General features: G+C 33.5%; 1 protein-coding gene across 5 annotated transcripts in view; it reads left to right on the top strand.

Annotated features, from left to right (window-relative positions):
• Positions 1–19,301, top strand: part of ULK4 (unc-51 like kinase 4) — a 249,658-nt gene that overhangs the window by 13,420 nt on the left and 216,937 nt on the right. For all 5 annotated transcript variants that reach the window (XM_080382620.1, XM_080382617.1, XM_080382621.1 and 2 more), the window contains exons 7-17: positions 560–643; positions 1,502–1,577; positions 2,196–2,291; positions 4,094–4,218; positions 4,347–4,419; positions 6,748–6,850; positions 7,315–7,419; positions 9,479–9,539; positions 11,471–11,652; positions 13,104–13,150; positions 13,975–14,053. In XM_080382620.1, coding sequence (XP_080238746.1) covers positions 560–643; positions 1,502–1,577; positions 2,196–2,291; positions 4,094–4,218; positions 4,347–4,419; positions 6,748–6,850; positions 7,315–7,419; positions 9,479–9,539; positions 11,471–11,652; positions 13,104–13,150; positions 13,975–14,053 — 1,031 coding nt within the window. The remainder of the gene's footprint in view (positions 1–559; positions 644–1,501; positions 1,578–2,195; positions 2,292–4,093; positions 4,219–4,346; positions 4,420–6,747; positions 6,851–7,314; positions 7,420–9,478; positions 9,540–11,470; positions 11,653–13,103; positions 13,151–13,974; positions 14,054–19,301) is intronic.

Here is a 19,301-nt window from a genome sequence, read left to right as displayed (position 1 = left end):
AGCAGTCCTCCGATTCTGACAGTGTAACATTTTTAATCTCCTCAGTATTAAACTCGGGGTGCATTATTTTGACCTTTGGAAGAGAAAACTGTTTCACTAGTGTAAAACTAGAATCATTGGTTTTCCTGCAGATAAAGTAGCTGTTAGCATTAGCTGCAGCTGGAAGGAGAATTTAATCACAGAAGAGAATTACAGTGCAACTTTCTGAAGTCTTAAACAATATGTTGATCTCCTGGATCAACATAGTTACATGGACATTGATTTCTGCCTAGACCTTCTCTTGTTGTCTTATTGCTGATTCACACAGGTCTATCATGATGACTTCCATCAAGCCATCTTTGGTGCCTCTTCTGTCTGTGGACTCTTTTGTTGTTCATGGTAGAATAATTTAATTCAAGGGTTTGTATTTGACAAGGGAACTTGATAAATAGAATCCAGGCTATCCAGGTGTTTATTTCTTTGGATGTTTCCTTAGGAAAATGAACTCATTGCTTGTCATTGCACCTGAGACATTTTTAAGTTTGCCTAATCTGTTAAATACACTTCTGTTTGTTTGTAGGAAGACCACCATTCTTCTCGGACAGCTTTTCTGGATCAATTGAAAAGATTTTATATGAAGAGCCATTGCCACCTAGACCAGAGGGTAACATTCTGTTACTGTTTCATGAATCAAATCAGAGTATTAACTTAACAAAGTTAAAGTTTTGTTCTGCACTGCTTCATCTGAGGCCCATTGCAGGAATCAGCTGTCCAAAGTGAATGTTACCGTTGCCTTCCTTTTATAAGAACTTTTCCCCCATTAACAATGAATGCTTATTTCCCTTTTGACAGCCAAGCATATCATTTAATGTTAAGAATTAAAAGTAAATCTACCTTCTGGGATGGAATTTCTGATCCCATTTATTCTGGGCATCAGTGGTGTTTGTGAAGACCTTTGTATATTAGTAGCTCTTTTCAGTTCATAGTAGTGTGAAAATGGTGACCTGTAGAATTAAAACTCTTGTTACTTGTCTCAATTCTAAGAGAGATTTTGTTTTTGAAGTGGATAAAGTGCATTTCATACTTCTGAGCTCTCAGAAGTAGGACCTTTCTCAGTTAAATATGGATTCTGGAAAGCTCTTTTGTATAATGGCGTGCAACAATGGTCCTCTTTAAGTTATGCTTGGGGAAAAATTCATTTTAATTTAAGCAGATTTCAAGTTTTTATTTTTTGCTAATAGCTATATTAAAATTGGAGGGTGCTTTTTTAAGCATGTAAGAATTTTAATTAATTCGGTAACTGAGTACTGGTGATTGGTTCTTTGGCTTTTGTTTTTTTGAGGACGCTTTGCAATGCAAAGAGTGCATATTTAAGATTCTTCATACATTCAGATTTTTTTCAGATGAAATTACTATTAAAAGAAAATTTTTAGCATGATCTGTAGATAGCGATTTGATCTACATTGTGTGACAGTTGTTTTTGCTGCCCAGTACTTACCTTCTCAAGTGCTTCTATTTACAGGTTCAGCTTTTCATAAACCTTCTGCTGAGTTCATTAGTTTGCTTGATGGGTTGCTTCAAAAGGATCCTCAGAAAAGGTGAACAGTCTAATCCATGATAGTTGTTTACATTGTCTTTTTTCACCTCTGGAGAAAATAATTGCTATGATACTGTATGTATAGTATTTTGTAGTTGACAAAGAATGCAAAAAATCATTTAATCCCTTATATAAAAGAGCAAATTGTGCTTTTTCTTACATGAAGATATACAGAATTAATGCTTTGATTAAGTGTATCTTTGTATCGTTGTAGCTGGTGCTAAATAGATATCTTTGTAATAGAAATGATGGGTGATTTTAAAATTGGAAGGCTTTTCTTTTCCAGGGCAACGGACACATCTGTTTTATGAGGCTTTGATTTATAGCTGATATAGTTGTATTGTTAAATAACATAAGATTATAATTTACAGGGTAGCTCAGATAACTTACATATTGGGAATGGCTATGCAGTTTCTCATACCTCTGTGTAGTGTGCGTTAGCCATCCTGATTTGAGGCAAAACACTTGTCCTGTAAGAAAACTTATTTGTTGACCAAATAAAAGCAAGCAACAGGATTAATTGCTCTGTAGAGTCACTAGGTTCAAAACCTAGTCTGGTATCTCTCTGTGGAGCTGTAGTTTGGAACTCTCTTTCAGTTTGCTTGTTGTTTTTCAAAAGGCTGAATTGGACAGACCTATTGCAGCATCCATTCTGGAAAGGATCCCTTGACCATTGTGGTGGTGATTCTGCAGACAGCCAGGGCACAAGCTCAAGGTACTGAATATTCAAGGAAGGCTTCTTTTATAGTAAAGACAGGCAGAAAAAAATTAAATGTTTTTCTGTAAATTTTTTCAGGTTTGAATTTTGATTAGGATTTTTATGTGGTTAACTAATCAGTGAATGGAGTTTTACACCATTCAGTGAACAGTCCTTGATACTTAGCAATTGCATTATCCTGTTAGTGTTATTACACTGCTTGCTTTCAACAGACTCCTTCCTCCCAGCTATAGAATGTGTTAAAATTTACTTCTGAACTAACTGCTCTCATTTTTATTTGTTTATATACCAATGATGCACAGTAATTTAACTTGTTCTACAAAAGCTTTCAAAACAATGATAAATATGGATGTTTTACCTTTAGTGAGATTTTTTTGTATGTTACTGTGCATTAGGCTTAGAGCATCGCAAAGCCTATCAGTATGGTATCTTAGATTTGTGATTCAGCCTTATATCCTTGCAAATGCAACTGACCCACATTCTTTGCTTATGACATAAAGCATTAATCTGATGGTTTTTTTTCCTAAATTTGTAATACTCCACACTGCTATACTTGCAGAAAACCCCAAACCTTTTGTGAAAATGGGTTCTATGTATTAAAAAGTTAGGCTTCTTCAAAACTCCTGTTATCTTGCTCTTTTTTGTTTGGTTTTTTTTTTAGTTTTGAATTAGAATATTTAGTGTTGATTTTTATGTCCTTTTGTTCTAAATATTTGTAAAATACTTTAGATTCCAATCTAGCAGACTAATGTGAAAATAGATTTCTTCTAAAATGCTGAATGTTTTTGCATTCTATTTTAAAATTCTCTCTTGTATCGTTTAATACCCATTTCTGATACCAGTAGTGCAGTATTTTTGTTACTAACATTTATTCTGGTTTGAGATACAACTCTTTGTCTTTTAAATTTATTACTGCTTTCACCAGCAAGGCAGAGAAGAAATCAAAGTTTAAAGTTTATACCACAAAGAATTTATTCAAGGTTTTAGCAAGACTGATTTCAGCTTCCACCACAGTGCTCATCTTTGAAGAATCTTCGGAGAATCAGAAGAATCTTAATCTCCTATGAAATGTTGGGCTATTCGACCTTACTTCTGAGGGTTTTCTAACACCTCTGAAATATCAGTGAGGTTTGCACTAATTGACAAATACAAAACATGTAGGACATTGGCTTGACATGTAAAAGAAGCTCAATACTTTTTCTTTTCCGTCTGTGAGGCCTATGTATCCATTTTCTTCAAAATATGCGTTTGATTAACATTTGATATCCTGGAGAGCCTTCAGGAAACTTATATGACCCAGTTCCATGTGTATAATAGAGGGTTATATTAACCCCCCCCCAAACAACCAAAGTCAATAAACTTGCAATTAAGTGTGACATGTAAATCATTTCACAGAAGAATGCTAGTTTGTATTGATCTTCATGAAGTCTGTAGCCTAGATTATTAGAAGTAGGTTTGTTGTGACTTTTTCCTGTAACGATTGAATGATCTCTAAAGATTTTTGGTTTTTTGTAGCTGTGGTATGATGGGGTCATAATTTAACTTTTCTAATTTCTTTCATGCAACTTCTACTGAGGGAGCTAGAGAATTTTTAATATTCTCAAAGTCATTTGCTGTAAACTTATTTTTCATCATCGCCGTTACTGATATGTAAAGTATGTGTAATACATATTACAATAGTCTGTTTGTTCTAGAGAATGACAGCTGAATTGTATGCTAATAGTTGCAACAAATAATAGATATGATCCTTCCTTTTATTTGTTTTAAAATCTGTGTGATTGGTATCTTTTATTAAACAGCAGTGAAGACGCAGAGTCATCAGTGTGTTGGAGTGCCAAAGAGCCAGTAGATACTCATAAAAATCTAGATAACCTGTCATCCTCAAGAGCAGATAATAAGCTACTAAGAAATTCTTTAAAAATAGGTAATATTGTTTATTACTTTATTTTGAATTATTTTGTCCTGTGAATTTTGTCAGTCTTACCAACATGCATATTCCCTATGCTTTATTTGTTTTTAACTTATGAATGCAAGTTCATGTTCTCTTTTCAGTAGAAACTCAGATTGAATTGCGCCCAAAAAGTGCAGTTGATGGTGAATCAAATGAATCCATATTTCTTCTCAGGTATGAAAACCTTGAAACCCTGTATGTTGTTGTGTTCCCCCCTGCTCCACCCCGGTCTCTTCAGACATTTTATTATTCTATTTGTAACATATTGTTAGCGTGTCTCCTTTGGAATTTTCTATCACTAGTTTAATTAATATTCAGACACTTTTGAAGAGCTGTAAAAGCAGTGTGTATAGTTAAAGCAATGCTTTAATGGCTTTATTACACTAATTTTTAGAAGTAGACTTTTGATTTCTTTGTCTAAACAGAGGAATTTATTTAGAACTTTATTTCCTTCTTACTTCATATATATGAGAATATGCTTACTTTAAATACACAAGGATACGCATTCAGCTCAAGATCTGCAAATAAATTCTGCCTGCAGCTTTTCATCACAAGCTGTTGGTAACTATCTACCAAGTAGTAAATAGATATTAAATAAAAAAGTGATTGGTTTAACAGTGATTTGTTTTAGTTGAGGCCTGATTCTGAAACTTTGTAGTAGATTTCAAGCCAAGAAGATTATCTAGTCAGATAGACTGTCTCATCATCATCAGGCAGAAATATTCCAGTCTGAAATTTAATAATCTTTCAAGCTTCTTGCATAACCTGGAATAGGGCTTTTGTACATGATAGTGTTTCTACTTTTCCAGCAGTTACACTTGGTTTTAATAAAGCGTTTCTTCTCATCTCACTTATAACTCCTATCATCACAGCTAAACCCATACTGTTAGTAATTTAAAATAGCATTTACTCTTTGCTTTAGGAGTCTGCTGAAAAGAAAGGCTACAATGGCATTACAAACACTTAGTATAACAACATGTAATTGAAATTGTCAGGAAAAAAACACTTTTTTTTAACAGCAGACTTCATGATAAGTACACTTATTTTAATGTGGAATTTGAAATGTAATACAGTTTTAAAAATATTCTCTGAAATTCTCTTTGTTTCAACAATTTAACTTCTCAAAGCAGCAGGTGTTACCTACTAAGTTGTTAAAACACTGCAGTGAAAGTAAGCTCTTGACTTGGCACCAGAATTTACTTAGCTGCTGGAGTGGTTGATCTGCTTTTAACAGTGGTAGCTTCTTCTATATGTGCAAAGGGAATAAGTCTTATTAATTTCACCTAGTTCAAATTGAGAAACCAGCTGGAAACTGGAAAAGTAGGAAAAAATTTCTGTATCTCAAATACATATGAAAGCAGTTAGGTTTGGAAAAAAACAAAACACGTTTAATACATGTTTTGAAGTATGGAACCTGAAGTGATTTCTTCAGCCTTCTAGCTAGAAATATTTTTTTTTTTGTGTGAAGGAAATAAGACTGTTTAAACTTTCAAGCAGATCCTGATATATTTTTTTGCCATAAGAATTAGGACTTTAAAAAAACTTAGTTTTATCTAGCTAGTAGATAATATTTTGGCACTCTTTCATTGTGCCCTATAAATTTCAGTCTCCCTTGAAAGTAGACAAAAGCTGCCTTTATAACAAAAGACAAGAATAAGAATATGTTAGTGATTTGATCGTTGATTTTCATAAGTATCTTTAATTTTGTTTGGTGTTTGTGTTTTTCAAGTAGTTGCTTTTTCTAATAAAGCTGATTCACAACTCAATGTGTATATTACTTTCTGCTAATCAAGAAAACGCATGCATTTGGAGTTGATTAAATTAGTTTCCTGGCCTGCCAACTTTAATTCTGAAGTTGATTTGAAACTCTTTACTTTGAATTAGTGTATACTATAAAAACCAAGTTCACTAGCTGCTTTATGAAAATTGCAAATTTGTGGTGTTCTGGTCTCTCCTTTCTTTATTGTCTGATTAGCAGACAAGATTTTTAAAAATAAAAAATGAAAAGTAAACCCAGTTCACCTTAATACAGGAGAATTAGTCAGGTTTTATTTCTCATTACCTAGCTAAGAGTTGGCAGTCAGAAGAGAGTAAGAAAATAAATTGCAATTTTTTTTGTGAGGTTAGTTTTCTTTCTATGTATGTTGCTTGTTATTAGAAATTAAGATAATGTTTTAGCATCCAGTTTGGAGAGCAACTGTGCATGAGAAAATAATCAAATTGCATTCATTTAACAACAACAAAAAACAAACCACATAGTCCTTCCCATTTCTAACTGACAAACAAATACTAACCTTGTCAGGACATATTTAAAGACAGGAAGTTAAGTTCATGTTTAGTTCAGGCATGGCATCATTTATGCTTGTCAGCTCTGAAAGTTTACTGTATGGCATGGAAGTTTCAAAAGAGCAACAAGTATATAGTTTGCAGTGAAGCTTAGTCTGTAGTCTTTCTTTTTTTAAAATTTTTTCTCTTTTTTTTTTTTTCATTCTTTTGTTTAAGTTCTCGTCCCACACCTAGAACTAACACTGCAGTAGAAGGAAGTAATGCTGCTGTTACTGCCCCAATCCAAAACTCTCCACAAAGAGATTCATGTTTGAAAAAGGTGAGTAGAAATATAATGTTAGGGGGTGGTGGTATCTTCATAGTTAGAATTTTAGCCTCGAGTCTATGGCAAAGCCAACTGTCCTCTACATCCTTCCATAATTATAATAGGAAAGCAGTTCCTACAGTGTGCAAGTTATTTGGGGAAAAAAGAAAAAAATTGCAGAACTTCAGAAGTAAGATGCTTAGTCTCCTTTTTTTTCCCCAGTGTATAAAAGGGATAATTTTATCTTCTTTCTTTGCAGTCTACTTTTTGGACCCAGTGCTTTTTCTTCCAATGTGTTTCTTTATTATAATTTTTAGCTGGCCCTGTCTGCTACTAACTAAATAATAAGTAAGTTAGAATATATTGTCTACATGGCCAAACTGTGTGGTATAATGTTAAGATGAAGTGTTTTGGGAATAAATGTGAACTTTTTTTTTTTTCAAAACATTTTAAAAAAAACAACTTTGTTCTTGTTCTAGGCTAAAAATATGTGCTCAAGTCAGCAGGATATGGAGTCAACATTGAAAGAGCTCATTTACACTGAGTCTGATCTTATCATAACACCAATCATTGACAATCCAAAGGTACAGCAAAATAAAATATAAGATTCAGGAACTTGTGGGTGAGGCTATTTTTGCAGATAAAACTTTAATCAGGGCAAAACTCTTTTCCTGTATTTTGTAATTCTCATTTTAAAACAGTTCCACCCAGTCATCTGGCAAGTGCTCATGCAATTTTTTGGCAGTCTTTTATAATCCTATTGTGTTGCTAATTTGGGGAACTGAGTTATTTTGGGATTGAATACTGATATTAAATTATGTCTTACAAGAAATTGAACCTACTAAGTGCTGTGTTTGGTGCTTTTGTAGATTTGTTTTCTGATAACTTGGATTAATATCTGTTACTTAAATGGACAAAACTGTGGGTTTGGATACTCAAAACAAGGCCATCTATGAAGCCTTCTAGATTAGGAGTTAGACCTTTACAGAATAATTTTTGTTACTCTTTAAATTTTAGGTGTGATAATGTTTCTAATAAATATGAACTTACTTTCTTTGGAAAAGAAGACCTGATGTTACAAGAAATGTCCATCCAATTTCTGTCATATGGATTCCAACATGATAACAGTTTGTGATGGGTCTCTTGAGCAGAGACACTTATTGGCAGCAAACGGAAGACCAAAAAAGAGTTGCACTGCAATTGCAATATAATGTGCATGTATGGGCACATGTGTAGTAGTAGTGGAAGGAATGATAGGCAAGAGCCCCTTTAGTCTTCCATTTATTTCTGTGGAAAAAAACAAAAAAAAAGTTGTAATTTTAGCAACTTCATTCAGTAAGTGGTGGATGCAGGAAATGCAACACTTGTCATTGGAAGTGAGCGTCTATCTCATTAAGTATGTCTTACAGCTTTTAGTTTATGTATTGCTTTAGTACAACTTTTTTTGTTTTTTTATAATGGAATTCCTAATACTCTCAAAAATTAAAAATCTTACACAGCTAGCTAAAGTAACTACCCAACAATACTGTTTTAATGTGTTTGGGGTGGAGGATGTCCGTTGCCAGTGGAGAATTTCAAAGGTAATTATGCATTTGGATGCCACCTCTGTAAATTCTCAGTTCTGTCTCAGGACTCTGACACAAAGCCTTAGCCTTTCACTGCTTCTCTTCTTACTGCAAGTATGAGAGATGAGATCAGGGGTAAGTGTACCTACTAATGTGCACGTGGATGCTAATCCCCTTCCAGTGCAATGCCAGGCTTGGAATTAATGCAAAATAGCCCACTAAATTGCAGGCATGTGTAATCAGAGCCACTGAATACTTGGCGATCTTCAGACTAATGGATGATACTGACACCTGGTAAAGCTGAAGAGCTTGCAGTTTAATCTCAAAAGGGATTTACTAGATGCTGGCAGAATTTTAAAAGCTGAAATGTCAGTTTATATTGTAGAATTTCCCCGTGTTCTGCAGATCTATTGAACTGAAAACTTTCTTTAGAAAACAGCTCTCTGGTTACACCTAGGCTTCATCTGTCAAAGGCTAAATTCCAGTATACAGTTACCTTTTTCGCATGCTTTAGTTACTGAAAATTTCACTCAAATGTTCAGTCACTGAGCAGTCATCCAATTTCACAATGTACCAGAAAATGATGTGGTGTGGGGAAAAAAGCCTCAGCTTTTTAGTAATTATATAAGTGATTGATGTTAATGTGACCTTTTATACTCTAGAATGATATAGTGTGTGTATATATATGTATTTACTGTATGGCAATTAATTGCTAAAACATTTAATGAGCTCTTGGCTGCATAGTTCCTTTCTGTAGCTTTTGAAACCCAAATGCAAATATTTTTCCGTATACAAGATAAAAATGTAAACTGAAAAAATCCCTTCATGTTATATTCCCATTAAAAAAAAACTTAAATGGAAATACTAATAATTTAATTATATTAAAAACATAGAGTTAAATCTCAAGTATCTGCTTGGATAAAATACATACCAGAAATCAATGGAAGATGCCTTAGTAACGAGCAGTGGTTTGTACACCCATCCTGTACAATGTTTGCATCTTTGGTTTCATGTTCAGCTACTTAGACATTTCCAGGAATGTATTAAAACTAGTTGTAAAGTCTGTTTATTTTTCCAGATAATGAAGCAGGTACCAATTAGATTTGACTTCAAAAATTTACATATACCAGCATACTCAGGTATGGATTTTCTGAAGATGTTAAAACCTAAGTTATGCGTATACTGGTGTAACTCGCTATTACAGGATCTGTAGCTCTTGAAGATGATGAGCTGCCTCAGTTGCAGAACTCATAACTTTTCTGAAACTGAAGTTGCATATGTAAAGTATTTAGCTAGACCAATTTTGAGTAGACTTTTCAAGTACGAACCCTTCCTTTCTCTTCTGCCTTATTCAATTACAAGCCCATGCTCAAAAGCTTTTAAAATGAGACAGTCGACCCTGTTTTAGTGTGAGAAAAACAGCAAATATTTTCCCCCGTGTTATTTTTTGCAAAACCCAGATACTTTAAATGAAATATTCAACCAAATAGATTAAAATTTGACAAAGGCAGATAAGCAAATGAAAACAGGATCTTAAAATGTGCAGTGTTGATCAGCCATAATACTAGGCAGCCTTGCCAGTCCCACCTTTAATCATGAAATACAGGGATTGTATCCCAAAAGACAGTGTGCAGTCGTTTGGGGTTTGGTTTTTTGTTGTTGTTAGTTTTTAGCGTCTAGAAACTCTGCTGTTATTTCTGAAAACAAAAGGTTGCTCATGGTCATGAGTGTAACATTTCTTCCACTGGAAAATTTTCTCTAGTCTGTATTAATGAAATGTTACGCTTTATTGTGCTTGAAGAGGGATGTCAGCCAGATATGTAGTCCTAGAATTCACAGAACACCTCTTCCTAGACTTAAAAGTTACTTTTTTCCTTCTATGAGGTATGTATTTTGGAGAGTTAATTTGTTGAAGAAATTTTATAGTTTAAAAAGTAAGAAAATGTCCCCCAGTCTCCTAATCAAGGTTGTAGTAACAGAAAATATTTTTGACTTGGCTAACATCCTAGACAAAAATTACCAGATTCAAGTGTCTAAGGGGATGTTACTTTATTTCATATTGCATTTAAGTAGCTAAATTATCACACTGATGTTCTGATATGTTTAACTATTGTTGTGTATATTTATTTAATATGAGACAGTGTTTTTTTATGGTTGTAACACTTTCAGGTTTGTAGGGTTTTTTTTCTGGACAGCTTTCTGATTGTTTTTGAATACCCTGAAATTGATGGTGCTCATCAATAAAGATTAAAGACAGTATGGAAAATAAGCCAAATGCCTGAAATCCAAACCTCTTTTCACATTTACTAATATAATTTATAATTGCCTTCATTAGTGGGTGTTACTTCCGTGTAAAATTGGAGTAAAAGACAGAAGACATACTCTTAAATGTTCTGTACTGGAGCATATCAGGGTGGCACATAAGTTACTAATAAACAACTAACCAAACAGACAGTATGTATGGCTGCTAGAGTGAAGTTATCCACTGAGCCTGATAAGGAAGTCTTTGAAAAAATCTCTATTCATGCACACTGGTCAGTGAATTGAGCCACAGGATTTATGTTAATCATCCTAGTGACTTGGCTTCTTCCACATTCCTTCTGAAGTGATCTATGTTCTGATACTACTAAGGCTTAACTAGTTAGATACCTGCCTATATGACTAACTATGCACATTTTCAGTTTATTGATTCTGAGGAGATTTTGCTGGCTGACTTTAGTTTTTGTCTCAGATTTACTCTAATGAAAAACTGCACTTTCTTAAGAATTAGTAATGCTTAAGGACAACAGTTACTGTCTTTCCTAAATGTAATGACATGATTTTTTAATTAATAGAGTTGTTTTGAGGCTTTTATTGCTACATTTTTATGCTTTGTTTCTCTTCTTACTACTTTTAAAATTTATATAATTTTCAGACATGAATTATAACATGTTTGTTTAATGTTTTAAGTACTAGATTTACCATTAGATTCAAACTTTGGAACTTACTAATATTGATGTTACTTTCTAGTGTGTTAGAGCAACATCAAAGATCCATTATCTTTAACTACTTCTTTGCTTCTTATGGTTAGCTGAGAAGTTATCATCTATGCAAGACATGGACTGGAATGACTTCTTGCAACGAGTATGTTCACTGCTTGATTCCACTGAGAAGAATACAGGAGCAGCACGTTCTAAATTGAACTTACTGTACTATCTGTGTACTGTGGCTGTCCACAAGGAAATTGCAAGCAGGCTAATTAGCTCTCACCTGGTAAATAATAAAGCTTTGAAGGAATCAATATGGTTTACTTGCCACTGTAGGAAAAATTAGATGCTTTTAGTTATAGTTCAAGAGATCATTTGTGCACTGACAAAAATAATATGGCAAGTTAAATACAAAACAATGAAAAAAAACCCCAACCCTTACTAAAATCCGTGTCAGTTTTTTTTTTTAAAGAGGTGAGGGAAAATAATTCTTTCTTTTAGATTTCAGATATCTTTACATACAGATTTGTTGTATTTGTAAAAAGGTTGGGGTAAAAACTAACCTAGATAGAGAGTGTGAAGCAACATATGATGTAATGTTAGTCTTTGTAACTCATGAAGTGACAGAGAAGACTGAAAAAAGTTCATGTTTGAATTGTTAAATCAATTTTATTTAGCTATATGTCTGTAAAGAATAGCAAGGAAAACTTTCTGAAGAACATACAGTAAAACCTTTCATTAAGCAGTGTTTCGAAGAGTGAGAGTACTTTCTGAAGAGTTCTTTTTAGTGTATACCTAAATGGCAGTTTCATGTTTCGGTAACCATTTTCTACCAAACAATTTTACTAGTATCCTCTGTAGTGGTTTAACATGTTTTTCAGAGTATTGCATGTACAGAAGAGAAATAGAGGTATTTTCTCCATTATATAAAAGCATCACAGAGACCATCCTGAGATGCATGTTTTTAAGTGTAATTGATAAAAATTAAACTACCTTTATTTATACTCCTACATTTATACTAATGCACCTAAGTCATATTCTGACACGTCATTGTTGGATGTAGAGATATTAAAGACAAAAATTGCACTGCCAGAAAAATTCAGTGAAGAATATTCAGGTTCGAAGCAATAGTAGGTCTTATGCCATAGAATTTTTGTGAAAACAGGAAACAGAATTGCTGGAAGTTATATTCCATTATCACTGGAGAATTTTTTTGGAGACAGTGATCCAATAAATGAATTGCCATTAACAGGAAATTTTAGAAATTAGTTAGTAATTATGCAGTTTTGTTCATAAGTGGCTGATCATGCATGTCGACAGTCCATGAATTATTCTAGTTTTACCAACTATTTTTGTCCATTCTCACAAAAGTAATTTATTAAATACTTGTTGGGTTAGACTATATGATAATCTCTGTGTTTGTAGATGAAAGCATCAGATGTTTGTTTCCTTTGTAAAGTGTTATTCATAATGAAAGATATGTTCATTTTTTAGCACACTAATATATGTTTAGCAGTGTAATTTAAGGTGAGAACATAGAAAGAAATACTTTTAACCTCAGCCTTTTTCTTGTGAAAAATTAGTCAATATCTACAGTATTTGTCTAGGATAATACTTTTTGCAAATATTATCCAAATAAATTTTTATGAAATTGGTGATACGTTGATTTTTTTTGTTTATCATTGGAATATATCAGATCGCTGAAATTCATTAATGTTTCTCTTCTTTAAACTGTAGTTTCCTATATTGATACAGCAGCTGCGTGCAGCCACCAACTGGGATATGTAAGTAACAGTTATGTTAAATGAATTTGTTCAAGTACGGAATTACCACTGAATTTGATTAAAGACACTCTTTAACAGTGTATTTGAGGAATGTTTTAGCCTGTCGGACTGCTGTGGTACCTGACTAGCAGTATGAAGGCATATAAAAGATTGATTTTTTGCAGCATTGAATTAATATATTGCTATTTTACAGTACCAAAGATTATAAAAAATCTTTAAAATTTTATCTGGAAGTTACGATTTAGTGTGTCATATAGTGTTGCTTAAAATCACTGAATAATCCAATTTATTCCGTAACAGTAGCAAAATAACTATAGTGGTAGCTTTTCTTTAAATGCTTGTCAGAAATATTTCAATGTGGTAGTGCCCCCTGCTGTTTGATTCATAGATACTGATTTTATTATTCCAATTTTTTCTTTAACGAAACATTTAAAATAATTTGCTGATACAGATTTCATTTCTGTTTTGTCAGCTAAACTGAAAAGTTTAAAATGATCTATTAGAATTTTCTGTGTTACAAGAAAACTGAACATAAGCGTGACTGATTAGTAAGACTATAACAAACTAAAGAATCTTCACTCTTATGTGCTAAAGGAAAGAAATACCTTTATGTGTCAATTTATGGCTAAATTCAGCTGAAATATACTGAAATAATTTGATGATCCAAAGAAAAAGCAAATAAGAAAAAAATGTGACCTGTAAATAACACTTCAAATATTTCCTGCCTTTAGCAATCTGTGTAAAATATAAACAAGACATAATTTGTTTTGTTATATTTTTGGAATAATATTCATGCACCTACAAACAGTTTATTTGATATGCAGACGTGCCAAAGTTGCTCGAGTGATTGGTTTACTGGCATTACACACATCTGAACTTGGAGAAAACGTACCTATTTCTGAGGTAACTTTCCTTCTCTTTTTTGGGGGGTCGAGGGGAAGTGACAGGGAGGTGACGAGGCAGAAAGTTTAGATAATGCTTTTACTCTTTGTCAGAAATGTTTGCAGGTGTTTGTTTGTTTTTTTTAACCCTGCTTTATTTTTTCTCAGATGTGTAAATGGGAAATTGATTAATTCAATTAATTAAATGTACAAACTTCTCAGTTTATTCTATGTATATAGTTGTGGTTCTGATCTTTACCAACCTGTGGCAGAACTACCCACCAGTGATAAAACTCTAGCCTTTTTCTCTTTTCAGAAAATAAGTAGTCACTGTCATACTGCTTGTGTGTGTATATATGTGTGTAACAAGAAGAAACTGTTGACATATTTGGTGATCCTGAATTGTAGTTACTATAATTAGTATAAAAATATAAAATTGATTCTTAGAAATCCTTTTTTCAAAAAAGTAATTGAGATGGGGCTAATTTGAGATTCCTCACAGTTGTTGAAGAACGCATGTAATGAAGAGCAAGTAATTTTCTTTGGAGAAGAAAAATATTTTTCATCCTTTTTTCATTTTGCGTGCTCAGTAGTTGACTTAAACAGAAGACTGATTAGACGAAGTGATTTTACTGTCCTTTTTTGTATGTGACATGCACAGAAATTCTGTAAACTTGACAGAATCTGCTATTTACTATCTGTTTAAAGTGTGAGCGTGACATTTGTCATGAGGTGAAGTCATGATTTCAGTGTAATGAGTGTTCGAATGTAAGAGACCACTGCTAAACACAGGTAACAAATATGCCTCCATACTGTGCAGATCTGGTGTGTAGGTACATGCAGCTATTTCTTAATAGCTGACCTTATTGGCAATGCAGCTAAAGAATTTTTTGTTGTTCCAGGTCCCCCTGGTTTCTTCTTAATGAATATTAAGAATGATTCTGATTATCTTGCTGTGTTGCTTAACATTTCAGTTCCACAGTGAAAGCTGAACTCAAAACATTTTTTGTTTGTTTTGTAAAGTTATGAAGTGGGGAAAGAGTCCTTATGGTTACAGTCACTGAAGCGTGGTCAAAGTCTTTTGAGTACTGACAGTTGTATGTCCATTTAATTCCAGGTTGCAATTTAAGTGTGCTTTTGCATGTGGCAAATTTTTCTGATATTTAACTCTTAAAAGTTCCAGTGAAAGTACTCAAAAGTAATTTTGAGATGCCCATATAACTTTGGGCTTTAGGTGCTTAGCACAAATATATTCAGCAATGGTTTCCCTAGCTTCCCAGTTTCCATCATAGAAAATATATATGATAGTCTGTTTTGTATATGTAAAAGATTGAAATAGTTTTACATTGAGCTATAACATCATTTTTTTCAAAGTGTTTCCATTTTTTGGTTTTTTTATATGAACTTAAAAATTGTTCACAAATGTAATTTAGCATTTTTAGAAATATGCATATACTTAAATAAAGTTAACTTCAAAAGTTAAGTCTGAGACCAGTGGCATTCAAACTGGACTAGAAAGGAAAACTAATTTTCATTATCGCTTTCTGGCCCCATTCCTATGTTAATTGTATATATGTTCATTGGGAAAATAAGGATTTCTTATTTAAATTAAAAAATGTGAATTGTAATACTGTTCAAATGGCATCTACTGTGCTTACTGTAATTACATTAATTTTAAGTTATTTTCTCACAAAGTAATATCTCTGAATGAAAAAAATCTAGAATGCTCACACAAAATTAGAATGAAGAAAAAAATTGAATCCTAGTATTTCCATGTTTTCAAATTTATTTTCACATATGTAATCTAAAATCAGGTAACTGTAGGCTTGTACACAAGACTGGATAGTTCATTTACAGGAAAAGTAGGAAGGAGTCATTTAAGAATTTCTGATTTACAGAGTTCCCCACTGCTCCCCGCAAAGGAACTAGATGAACCTGTGAGTTTGAACATTCTTGTGGACTGTCAGCTATTGTATGTTGTGTGATGCTTTAAAAAAAGTCAAACCAAACATTTTAAACAGCATTATATACTGTATTAAAATATCATGCTATGATTTATCCTCTTAGATGAGCTAACCTTAGATGAGGTTGATGCTGTAGCTGAAGATTTTTGGTGGCTGCTGTGATTTAGGAGATGGCAAAACCAATCTGTAGCTAGTCAAAAGAACAATCTAAAATGCCTCTTTGTGATCCAGGTCTTATAGACTAAAGATACATGACTGATATTGATAGTTGTTTCTATGTTTTGTTTCCTTTTCTATTCCTAGTAACTACTAATAGAGTTTCCTTTTTTGACACCTGTTAGGCAGAGGTGATGCCTCAGTAGAACTATGTCCTATAGCCCCCAAATTTTGTTTCCAAGCGTGAAAAGTCAGTTCAGAGCCCATGAAGATACAATTCTGGAATTACTTTTGCCCTGTATGTGTACCATGCTATGTACATCAAGTTTTCTTTCCAATTTTTATCACTCAGTCATAGCCTCTTTGCAGCTCTTTGTTACCTCATTATGCACTCATCCAGTTATTTCTGATTTCTTTTGTACTTTTGAAGTACTACAGGACCTAATGGATACTCATGCAGGACACCACTGCTGGGCCTTACATGTTAAAATCTGGCTCTTCATTTCTGCCTGCCACTGTCTTTTACCCAGTTATACGTTTATTTAAGGATGGTTCCTCTATCTTTGAGGTTGAATCAGCACATTAACCTTTTTGTCCTTGTTGTTCAAGCAATTTGTTAAACAGTAGTAACGTAAGGTCCTGAAGAAGCAGAAAAACTTAAGAAAAGAAGTGTCATCCTCATGTTACAGGCTAAAGTAAACTTTCACATACTGTGTGCCAAAAACCTTTATTTTGTTGGGTTTTGAAGAATTAGTGGTTTTCCCATTTCTTAACTTTTTCTTAAGGAAAAAAAATAGTATTCTTATTCAGGTAATTGGTGAACAGCAATTTGTTTTAAATGTAACCACCGGAGGTCACTAAAACGCAAAAATAAAATGCAAGCAAGCTATTTCACAGACTAGACAAACACTGGAACCGTATACTATCTTTTTTCCGCTGTAGTATTCTAATATGTAGGTCATATTAGAAAAAAAGCATAGTAAATGAATATTTATACCTGTGAATACCCTTGCAGTTGATCTATTTCCAGTTAAGTGTTTTTTAGAAGAATACTGCATTGGTTAGAAAAAAAGACTGATCTTAGAATACAATAGGGAAATTGATCTCTTGTATAATTGAAGATGAAAACATTTTAGGTGTAATGTCTTCTATCTGGAAATTCCAGTAGAAGTTGTTGAAAGGCCAGGGTTTTTTCTGACTTAGTAATGTAATTTTTTCCCATGGAATTTGCTCTTTACAAATCTGAAACATCATTTCCTCTTATTTATTCCTAGTCATTTTAGGAAGACACTTAAACTTTAACATTTTATCTTTGTATTTAGGTTTTGAAACTGGTTCTTAAGGAGCTAGATTCTATGAAAAAAAGATTCTTTCCAGGATTCTTGGAAAGAAAAACCTGCTTATTCTTCTTTTTACTGAAGAGTAATACTTCCCAAGATAGGGAGACTTGCTTTTATCTAATGTGGCTTATTTATTGAAAGAAGCTGTTGTTCTTACCTCTCTGAATAGGTTGGGCCTTCTGCCATGTAGGACACAGCCACTCTGATGTGAGATTTCAGACACAGTTTTTTATTTTGTTAAGAGGTGATAGAGCAACTTCATAGAATGCCTCCATGTCAGGGAGCTATGTCCTTCTCTGTTTGGTAGGAGACCAGCCACCTCCACCTGTTGAGTCACGCTTTCTCTGTTCTTTTGGAGGCAAAAATCTAGTCCTTTTCCTTACCTTTTTTAAATCTGCTGATTGGGAATGCCAGTCTCACACTATGACCGAGGCAGCTGTGCCTGGTTTTTTTACAGACCTGGGTACAGTGCTCTGCTGAGTGATTAAAGGGCTCAGAGAACCTGCTACAGCCTTCACACTGCAGGTTTCTTTGCAAAGCCTGTGGCTTATGGAATTCCATGGCCAAATTAATAAACTAAATAGCCCATGGAGAATGACAGCATATTAGATTATTTCCATATAGTGACCTTAGAATGTGATTCCTTTGTCAAAGCAGTGGAATGTCCTGATTTCTGTTTCAATCCAAATTGGAACTCCGTATAATTTGAGCCTTTTTTTCTGATTTTTTGAAGTACAACTTGGTGTTTGTTTTCTACAGCTGCATTGTAACAGGTGCAGTTTTATAACCTGTAAATTCATATGTAGACTCTAGCTAGTCTGATTGTACTACTTTTGTCTAGGTCTGCAGTTTGTTGTCATTCAAATTCAGACAGAATGCTGATTTTAAGTCATGTTCCTAGCTTATGTCTATGATAACTCCTGTTTCTAGGTCTATCCACGTCTGCCCATATTATAAAGAGATTCAAATAAAAATGGTTTCATTTGGCCATTTATTCCCAACCTATTTAGTTTTAATGTTGTTTTATTGTAAATAACTTACTGAGTCTGCCCACAATTATAATAATTTCAGTGTATTTGTTTCCTTCAAAGGCACTTTCCTTGGTTTGACCTGATAGCTCTTAGGTCAAAACAAAACCCCCCAAAATAACAAACAAGCAAACAAAAAACAAAACAAAACAAAAAAAACCCCAACCAAACAAAACAAGATCCAATTAAAAAATTATCTGTAGGCAGGAGATGGGAGCTGTAACAAAGTGTGTGTGAGTACTTGCACATGTACGTGCACACACACATGTCCACTGTTTTGTAAAATGATTAAAATCTTAAAGTTATGTTTCTGGCATAATCAGGATTGTGACTTAATAGTTTTGTAACAGTGACAGGAGATTCCATTTAAGTTTTCTGAATGACTTTTAGTAACATTTCAACCTCTGTAATACATTTCTTCAATTTATTTTCAACAACCCAGTCCACTAAATACAACATACATACTTGCCTGGGACATGTGGCAGGAAGACAAACAAATAAAAGATAAATATTTCTTAGGCCAATTGGCCTCTGCTGGCAGAAACTCACTGAGTGTTTGAGAAAAGTTTTTCTGAGTGAATAAACAGAAAATGTAGATATAATTAAATTAACTACAATGAATCTGTCAAGCGTGGCAATTCTGGATTGTTAAAGAAAATATCAAGACCTTTTATCATAATTGAAGGAAGATGGTTTTTTTCCCCCCTTTCAAAAAAATCGATTTTATCAATCCAGTCAATTGGGCTTGCTTTATATTTGGAATCTGCACCAGGTAGGTAGTA

This window comes from Falco punctatus (genome assembly GCF_963210335.1).
Source record: "Falco punctatus genome assembly, chromosome: 4".
NCBI classification, from domain to species: Eukaryota; Metazoa; Chordata; class Aves; order Falconiformes; family Falconidae; genus Falco; species Falco punctatus.
This window is presented reverse-complemented; position numbering and strand designations above follow the sequence as displayed.